Source organism: Cucurbita maxima, unplaced genomic scaffold (assembly GCF_002738345.1).
Source record: "Cucurbita maxima cultivar Rimu unplaced genomic scaffold, Cmax_1.0 Cma_Scf00016, whole genome shotgun sequence".
Lineage (NCBI taxonomy): Eukaryota > Viridiplantae > Streptophyta > Magnoliopsida > Cucurbitales > Cucurbitaceae > Cucurbita > Cucurbita maxima.
Window position 1 is genome coordinate 1,138,689 of NW_019272032.1, and position 9,240 is coordinate 1,147,928.

Consider the following 9,240-nt stretch of genomic DNA (forward strand, 5'->3'; position numbering starts at 1 on the left):
ATTCAAGTTATAAATTCAATTTATTTTTGTTAAATTAAAATATTTACCCGTTATATGATATTAATTCCAAGTCTATATATATATTGACATCTTTTCTAAAAGGGCTTATGAATGAATAAAAATAATTTTGAAATAACAATTAAAAAAAATCGGTAAAAAAGTTGAAAGAGGCTTCCAATTAATATTTTTAAAAAAATTTATAATCTTTAAGAGATTTTTTTCTAAAAGTGATTTTTATTAATTTAGTGTCACATTGATTAATATATTATAAAAGAATGGTTGACGATTATTGGGAGTGTGTCACATTTATTAATTTAGTGGAAGATCATAGATTTTATAAGGGAAGAATTCTATCTTCTTTGATATGAGACCTCTTGGGAAAGTCCAAAGCAAAGCTATGAGAGCTTATGTTCAAAGTGGACAGTATCATACAATAGTGGAGATACCTAAGATACCTAAAATGAACCTCAGCCAACTGAAGATCAAGGCTCTTTCTAATGCTTTTGCAAGGAATCACATACATGAATCTTAATATTTCAGCTAACAAATTTAGCAAACAACCAAACCTCCCATTCCAAGAACAAACTTGGGAGGATTTTTGAAAATGAGAAAACCAATCAAGAAAACAAACATTCCTCAAAGAGCAAGTGGCCAACTACATCTAGAGCTTTGTCTTTTCAACCCCAAATATATCACTCATGGCTTACTTAAAATTGCACCCCATTGAAGAATACAATGCATCAAACATCTAACCCTATACTAGTTAACCAACCAAAAACTGGAACCGAAACTGAAAATGGGAGGGAGAAGATGGTGCTCAATAAAAATTGAGATCATACTTTGAAAATGGGACATGCAAAGAATGCACAAAATCTAGAATTATCCTACAAAATATTGGGGAGTTGAGAGTCTAATCTCTGTTGCAATTCCTTGATCTTCAAAGACAGTTCTGTTTTCTGCTCCTTGTAGCTTTGTAATAAATATTTTTTTCCTTCTATCAACTCCTTCAAGTCCCCCACCTCCTTTTTCAACATCTCAATCTTCTCCCCATCTCTTACTTTCTCAGTTACCTCAAAATTGCAATTGACATCCATATAGCCATTTACGTGACCGTTTCTCGTCTCATTTGGCCAACTTCTTACCGTGGAAGGTGACTTATCTTTGGGGCTTGCTTGCCCCAAACAGTGATCTGCAATTACTTTTCTAAGCCTCTGAATCTCTCTTTCTGAATCAAACAAGTCTTGGTTTGAAGCATCAAGCTGTGACTGTAAATGGGAGGAATGGGCTACCTGAGCGTTAAGAGAATTTTGCAAGTGAACAATTTGATCTTGCATTTCCAGTATCATATCATCCCTCCTTTTCAACTGGTGCCTCAACTTATGAATCACTTCACGCTTGCTGAAGATATCAGAACCAGACTCTGAAACACAAGGTGAATCTGAGCAGTTTGAGTGGTGGAATTGCTTTGCAGGCAACTCGAGCGGGTCAGGAGATGATGCCCAAATTACACCGTTCTTGTTGAATTCAGAAGCAGGAACCATAACCAAAGGAAGGGCGCTTTCAGAGGCAACCACCATTTGGTCAGTAGGTGGACACTTTACATCCGTTGTACACTGCGTCCCTGCATATCCAATATAACTCCGTCATTAGAACACAAACAATAGTAAAATAGAGCCAAAAGCTGCATAAATTATTCAACTACCATCTTAAAGGTCACAAGTTGAATCAGCCAAAATGAGAATCTTCATCTATTGAATCTCACTCATTAAGGCAATAGTTAGATAAAAACAATAAAACATTGTGATATCTTTCCAACAATTTATGAGAGTGCCTTTTGAAACCTCATTTCTCGTTTGAGGGCAACTTATAAGGATGGAGCCCAAACTTCCTATTTAGTTAAAAGGAGTAGTTGGTGTGGAATTAAAAGGCGAAATTACAAGGAGAATTGAAAGGGGAAAAATTTAGCCCCACATCCCAAAGACAGACTATGCAAGATGAAATGGCAACACCAAGTGCAGCGAATATGGAAAGAACAAAGAAATCCAAACTGGGCCTGGTCAGCATGCCAGCACGGAAACAACCTCCATGAAGGAAACCTCATGTAGCCATCGCTGCAGCATGATTTCCAAAACGATGCAAGGCCACGGCAAAGGTTAGCCTCATAGCACAGTCCACAACAACCTTCCCCCCAATCTCGAGATATGATATGGCAAGAGGGAAACCCCTTCCAGATGACTCATGGAGAAGAACCCTCCTCTCTCCTGCATGCTATGGCTAGAAGGAAACCCCCACCCTAAAAAAAGATGGTTTCGAGGTATTCAGCTTTCAAATCTGAAAATTTTGAAAACACCTCAAACCTGTTTTCAAAATAAAGCCCTTCTAAGTTATCAAATCCAGATTGAGTTTTCAAAAATTGTGCCCACCAAACAGCTATTTCTTAAATTTATTTATTTTGCCAATCTAAAAAAAGGGAAATAAATAAACAAAAAAAAAACTTAATCCAAATCACATACCAGATAGGCCCTAACTTGTCTAATACAAAACAACTAATTTTCTGCACTAAAGCTATTAAACTCCCATAGAATAGCTCAGCCTCAATCTCTATGTCCATAAAAGAAGAAAAGCACCTAAAGAGACAAAAAACCAAAATTTTGATATTCTTTTTTCAGATCCTCCTATCCCCACCTTTCGAGTCTCCAAAGTTCAAATTGACAAAAAAATATAAACATGCACATCATGTTGACAGCAGAAGATCAAAGAAACATATTAGTAGAATCCATACCACATGAGAAGGTAAAACACAAAAATGCAAACACACATAAAAATCTCATTAGCTCAGCAGCTAACCGAACACTGTGTTTACAAAGTTATCTATCTTTTTTCCCTTCTAGATGAAAGATTACAAAAACCAACCTGGCATACAGTTGAAACAACATTCATCATCTCGTGTAAATGAATATACATTCGAGCAACGACATCCAGCAGCCTTTCTTCTGTCAGAAGATTTCGCATTTCCTGAGCAGTAAATAACTCAGAGTTAATAAAGCTTCAACCAGGCATTTTTCTTCAATCATTCATAAATAACAAGACCTGTTAAAGAACTGCCACTATCCTTCAGCTGCCTTGTGTCAAACACTTGTTTCAGCTTGTAACCTAGGCGAACTGATAGGGTGCTCAATAATGCACCCCCAGCAATCAGAACCCAATTTGGGCCCTCGTTGGAAGAAATTCTAGACTTCTGAGCTCTAGGACCTCGACTTGTTCTTGGAGTCATTTTAGGATCTAGAAGCGTGGAAGATGTTCCCAGATGATTCAAGCTCTATTGTGAGATATATATCAGAAAAAGATTAAAAAGTAATTTGATGCCTTGAAGGTTGATCATGTAAAATGCATAAAAAATAGTATGAATTTTGTTGCTTTCAAAGTGAAAACCCATGGTTTCAAATTCTAGGAACATTGGTGACACGAAGAATAATATTTTATGAGTGCAAAAACAAGTAATGCAGAAGACAGCAATGAGCATCTAATTGTAACAAAGAGTAGAATATTGATATTGGTGGAAATGTAGAAGATTCACTTTGCAAAAATGTTGTTGGAAAAGTAGGTGGCGACTTAAATCTAGAGAAATGTTATCAAGAGTGAAATTGGAAAATTGTCTTGCCTAATATCATTGAGCTTCTAATTGTAACCAAAGAGTAGAATATTGATATTGATGGAATTGTAGAAGATTCACTTTGCGAAGTGTTGATGGAAAAGTAGATGGAGACATAACTCTGGGGAAATGTTATCAATAGTGAAATTCAATAGTGAAATTGAAAAATTGTCTTGCCAAATGTTAATGATGAGATACGAAAGAGAAGCCCATTCATTGTCTTATCTCCAACTTCAATCTAGAGAAATGTCACCGAAGTTGAAGAAACTTGTAAAAAAAAAAGTGTTTGATACTATTGAAGAAATCTCAATACTAGATAAAATGAACTAACAACTCTTTATTTTTAATATTTATATCTATATACATAAGCAATATATGCAAACCTACAAATATTACCGGAATTTGTAACTATCCTTGAAGAGAGTTCATTTTTTAATCTATAGGGGTTGGGATTTAGTGAACTGGTGTTGCTTGTAGTCTGGAGAAATACACACAAACCTAAGTAATTATAAACAACATTAAACATCAAAATATGGATAAAAAAATCAGGAACACCTAATTAATTTGATATTGGAAGTCAATCCCATAAGACAGAGTAAATCCTCTAGCAATTAGTCTGTCCTTCGATCTCTCAACCTTTCCATCAGTCTTATGCTTCACTGTAAAGATCCACTTACACCCAACAATTCATTTTCCACTAGGTAGACCTACCACTATCCACGTGCCATTTTTCTTAAAGCTTCAATCTCATATTGCACAACTTTTCTCCTAACTAGTCACACATTTAAAATCACCCGTTGATTTATTTATTGAAAGTTAATTATAACCTAAGTCTGGCACATGTGATACAAGCTAAAATATAAATTTTGAATACCTCTAATTGAACTTATTCCAACCACTTTAGAGTATTACACATCTACAATTTTCAAAAAGGAGTTGGAGTTGGAGTTGTTAGCTTGATAGTTTTGAAACAGAGATGCATTCTCTGTCATATGACCTGATGCTCCGGAGCCTAAAATCCAAGGTTGTATCCCTTCTTTACTAGCTATCAAGGAAGTAGGTATAACTTTCTGTGCAACCAGTCATCCGTTTGTAGTGCATCTATTTGTTCTTTCCTAAATGGTGTTGACTCTGAATTGACAGAATTATCACAAGCTACATTAGCCATATAGGCCCTACCATCATGATCATTGCTATGCTTAGGTTTCCAATCATCAGGCTTCCCATGGATCTTCGAGCATGTCTTTTATATTAATCACCTTTTTGGAATTTTCACACAAAGGTCTTCTTTTGTTTCTGCTTATTGTCACCTTGTACTATGGGTTAAAACTACGGGGAGCAAGTGCATAAGCTTCCAAAAGTGTAGAGATTGGTTCTAATTTTCTCATCGTTACACTTTCCTACTTTCTGTTCGCCTTACTTTAGAGAAGGCTTCACAGAGAGTTGGCAACGGCTTGGTTCCCATGATTCGTCCTCAAACTTCATCAAGATTGTCGTTAAGACCAAGAAGGAATTTGAATGTCCTATTTTTTCTCAAGAATTTTCATGTATTGAGTCGTATCGTCAACATGCTTCCGGTATAGACTAATGCAACTGTTGCAAATGACGAGAGAATATTAAAGTATTCAGTAAGAGATTGATCACCTTGGCACAGATAATACTATAGCACAAGTGCACAACATCACTATCTCCTCCTTGCCACAGATATTACAGTAGCACTTGAAAAACTACAGCTATGCAACATCCTTAGCTCGTCCAATCAAAATTCTCAGTCATTCTATCTAGAAATATTGGTCAGCACGCACACAAAGTACTTCATGAAGATAGTATGATAGAATTTCCACAATGAAGCATGAGATGTTTTCTAGTATGTCATACATGATATTTTCAGGGTATGATGTAGCAAACTCTTTACGAAGATGGCATTAGATTCCTGCACCTTTTAAAACACTCGTCCATTCTTCATCTACGATGTTTTTTCCCGCATATAACAACAGTTGGAGTTTATATTGCGCACGATTAATTGGTATTCATTTACATCAGCACCACCAAACGTGCCATTCGATCAGATGTCTAACTAGAATCTAAATTCATGATAAATTTTAACACGTCTGTTTTTGTAGAATTTCAGCGTTATCAGTCACAATTCACATAAGCAATAGTACATCGCGTCACCGTCAGATACATCTAAATATTGGAACAGCTCAGTATTTTAAGATAAAAGCTAGAATCAAGCTGTTCCACAATAACATCGAAAACTTCAATCGTATAAAACCGAAACAGTCACCAGAAACTCCATAAGGCAAATGAAATCTCCAGAAACGAAAGAAATAGGTTCCAGTCTAACAAAAATCAAAACGCGACACATTTTGTAAACAAAAATACCACAGGAATACATTAGCTCACACGATCGAAGAGCGGAAAAAAGAAAAGAACAGGCAGCAACGGCAAAAATCAGAAAAAATAATGAGAAGAAGAAACAAAGAGAGAGAAAAACCTGACTCATTTAATCAATCGATGCTTCAGATTTCTGATTCAGAACCTCTATCTTCTACGAAGTCCATTTCTGGTAAAGCGTGAAACCAGAAACCCGAAGAGAGAGACAGCGAAGAGAGGAGGAGGAACTAAAAGTGGTTCGTAAATTCCAATATTTATTACAGATAGAAATAAATAAATAAATAAAAGAAGGAATTATATTATTTATTTAAAGCTCCACGTCAGCCATTCAGCGGTTCCCCAACCCTTCTCTGGGAATTTTCCGGTCCTTCTTTTGGGATTTTCTCTCTTTTTTCTTTTTTTCTTTTTCTTTTAAAGATATTTACTTTTTTGAACAAATATTTCATGCATAGTTATTAATTAATATAAGTTAATGGAATGACTAACATAAATATTAATTAATTGCTTTCTATCAGTAAAAGCTTAGCTATTTTTTAAAATCATAATTAATAAAATTGTCCTAGTAAATCACTTGGTTAGTGATAATCACAGCAGTAAATTGATTTCTCTACTTGCAATTATTTGTTTATCTGCTTTTTTTAATAATATTTAATCTAAATTAGGCTAACTTTATTTTCCTTTTCAAATTCATCTGTAATACTTTAATATATTATTTCATTATTTTTTAATGTAAAAAAAAATTATTTAATGGAGGATTGCCCATAGTAAAAAAAGTGAAACTCTTTTACCAAGTTGAGATTGATGCCTTGCGTGCAACCATATGTTTGTTTTTACAAAAGATAATTTGGCTTCCCACGTCTATGTCGACACTCCTTAATCCCATGCTTATTCGATTTCTCATCTAATACTTATAGGCATAAGAATTCGTATAACTTCTTTGTAGGACGGGTGTTATTGTCCCATATAGTAGGTAACTGCACAAAAAAAACTTTGAGCTTAGTCAACATTAATGATTAGAATGGAAAAACTTGAGTAGCTATATCAACTTCTAAACTCAATGAGTGATGTCATTTCACTTCTTCATACACCATGTGACAACTCAACGATAATTGACATGACGTCTGACAAAGTTATTTCGAGGAATATAATTCAAAATCAAAATCATTGTCCTTAGAAACAAATGAGTTCTCAAATAATAAATTTTGGGTATTGCAATTGTAAGCTAAAATTTTACATTCATCACATAGTTTGTTTCTCATACAATTTTACATAATAAATACTATATAATAAATGGGGAAGGAGACTCCAGCCTATAACTTGGGGAATGCTTAAGAAAATACACTACTAATGTCTGATCACCTGAGTTAGGCATAAGTATCAGACGTAATTTTATAGAATATTGTATAAGAACTCCATACACAATCAGACATTCCAACATAAAATCTAATCTAAAGAATATTAAGCCAAAAGTTCAAAGAATTTCAATGCCACCACTAAACATCAAGCAGAACTTACTTTCATGCGGTGCTTATTATCTCATCTATTCTTCAGATTTGTTCTTAGCCTCCTTCTGATACTCCTCCATTTCTTTCAGCCAGAGATCTGCAAATTCACAATTCTTCCAAGCTTCGAACCACGGCCCACCGCGAGTGTAATGGATTGCTTTAGGGAGAGTGCTCAAATCACCCTCCACACTCTTGTTATGACCCTCAAGAAAGTTCCAAACAAAAGGGATTGACCCAATTTCATCATCCTCGAGCCATTGAAACCTATGAAGAAAAGCACCAGTTTGGGTGTTGACAGCCTCAGGTGTCAAGACCTTGTTCTTTGGATGGCCACAGTTGTACAAAACCATTGAAGACCAGTTCTTCCTTGGGTACACAGTTTGAACTGCACCATCCATTTTTGTAGTTTCTTTTGGTGCGTAATCATGGTGGACACACATAATTGCATATTTATTGTCAATCAAGTCCCTCAGTTCCTTAATGTCAGCTAGATACAGAAAATCACAGTCCACAAACATTGCCCATCCTTTGTAATTTGCCAAAGACGGAGTTAAAAACCGGGAAAACGAGAACTCTGTGCTTTCCAATTGTCCTCTCTCACGCCAATACACACCATTCTTTCTCAGATCTGCCTGCTTGATTGGAATGATCTCAACAGGGATTGAAGATCGTTTCAAGATGGAATGGCGACAGACCTCATAAGCAAGATCTTCACTAACATCATAGCCCACAAAGATCCTAAATGGTTGCTCCAACCCTTCAACAGCAGAATGAGTCTCTCCATTACAAGAACCCATTGGAAGCAGATGGTTTTGGCACTAAATCTTCAGATTCAACAATCTCCAATGCTAAAATTGCAGTAATTCAACCACATTTTAGCTACCAAATGATAAAATGCTATAGAGAATCAACAATAAACGTAAACGATGTCCTTAAACACGGAATCCATTGAAGGCCACAAATATTAAAATTCCATAAAGTATCAAATCACCATCACTAGACCCAAATTTCCAATTCACAAAATCATTTCTAAATCAACAACGTTGCAGGATTCTAACACAACACTTTCCGGATGGTGGTTTGATAATTTATAAGAAGACCTCAAATACCATAGATCATATACATTTGCGACACGAAAAAAACAAACCACCGCCAGAGAAACGGTTATCTTCAAGGGTGCAAAACAAAAGAAACAGAGAGATCCAATAGGGAAATGAAAAATAATCCCACAATGTTAAAGATTTCAAATTAGAAAGAACACAAAACGGCCGACACATTTCCAAAGTCTTGTAAATAATAATCAATAAAGAAACAAAAGCAAAGATATATCACATCCTCGTAAGATCCAAATCGTAACAAGTGATTCGAGAAGACGAACACGAAAAAATCTAATACAAGTAAGAAACACAAAGAAAATGCATCAGATCTGATTGAATTTCGGAAATCAAAGAGAAAAAGGAAGGATAGAAGTGTACCAAGAAACAGGCAAATGTAGATCTTGGAAGAGGAAGAAGAAAACAGTCAATTTTGAATCAGGTTTGCTTCTGGTATTTGTAGATTTGAGAAGAAAATCTTGGTTCAAGAAATGTAGAGAGAGCGCTCTAAATCGTCTGCGAGGGAGAGAACTTCGCGGGTACGCTCCTTGGGCGATAGACGTCGGGGAATTCGGGGGAGATGATATAGAGG

The 9,240-nt window shown here is 35.6% G+C and overlaps 2 protein-coding genes across 4 annotated transcripts; both read right to left on the reverse strand.

Moving 5' to 3' along the window:
* Positions 1–507: 507 nt before the first annotated feature.
* LOC111490822 lies at positions 508–6,290 on the reverse strand. Of its 3 annotated transcripts, none has more exons than XM_023139441.1 (4): positions 6,150–6,290; positions 3,091–3,319; positions 2,914–3,015; positions 508–1,621 (listed from the first exon to the last, which is right to left on the reverse strand). In XM_023139441.1, the coding sequence occupies exons 1-4, from the start codon at positions 6,156–6,158 to the stop codon at positions 885–887; spliced, it is 1,077 nt and encodes a 358-aa protein (XP_022995209.1). In that variant the 5' UTR covers positions 6,159–6,290; the 3' UTR covers positions 508–884. The 3 variants fall into 3 exon arrangements, with proteins under 3 accessions (XP_022995209.1, XP_022995210.1, XP_022995208.1); XM_023139442.1 differs by lacking the exon at positions 6,150–6,290 and adding an exon at positions 5,297–6,134; XM_023139440.1 differs by lacking the exon at positions 6,150–6,290 and adding an exon at positions 5,073–5,288.
* Positions 6,291–7,240: 950 nt separating this feature from the next.
* LOC111490823 (protein CDI-like) lies at positions 7,241–9,240 on the reverse strand. Its single transcript, XM_023139443.1, has 2 exons — positions 9,030–9,240; positions 7,241–8,402 (listed from the first exon to the last, which is right to left on the reverse strand). The coding sequence occupies exon 2, from the start codon at positions 8,349–8,351 to the stop codon at positions 7,590–7,592; it is 762 nt and encodes a 253-aa protein (XP_022995211.1). The 5' UTR covers positions 8,352–8,402; positions 9,030–9,240; the 3' UTR covers positions 7,241–7,589.

Coding starts and splice junctions, on each gene's coding strand:
- LOC111490822 (XM_023139440.1), bottom strand. CDS start 5,117: ATGGGAACCAAGCCGTTGCCAACTCTCTGTGAAGCCTTCTCTAAA. Junction 3,320..5,072: donor TCTGTGAAGCCTTCTCTAAA/GTAAGGCGAACA, acceptor ATCTCACAATAG/AGCTTGAATCATCTGGGAAC. Junction 1,622..2,913: donor TTGTTTCAACTGTATGCCAG/GTTGGTTTTTGT, acceptor TTGGATATGCAG/GGACGCAGTGTACAACGGAT.
- LOC111490823 (XM_023139443.1), bottom strand. CDS start 8,351: ATGGGTTCTTGTAATGGAGAGACTCATTCTGCTGTTGAAGGGTTGGAG.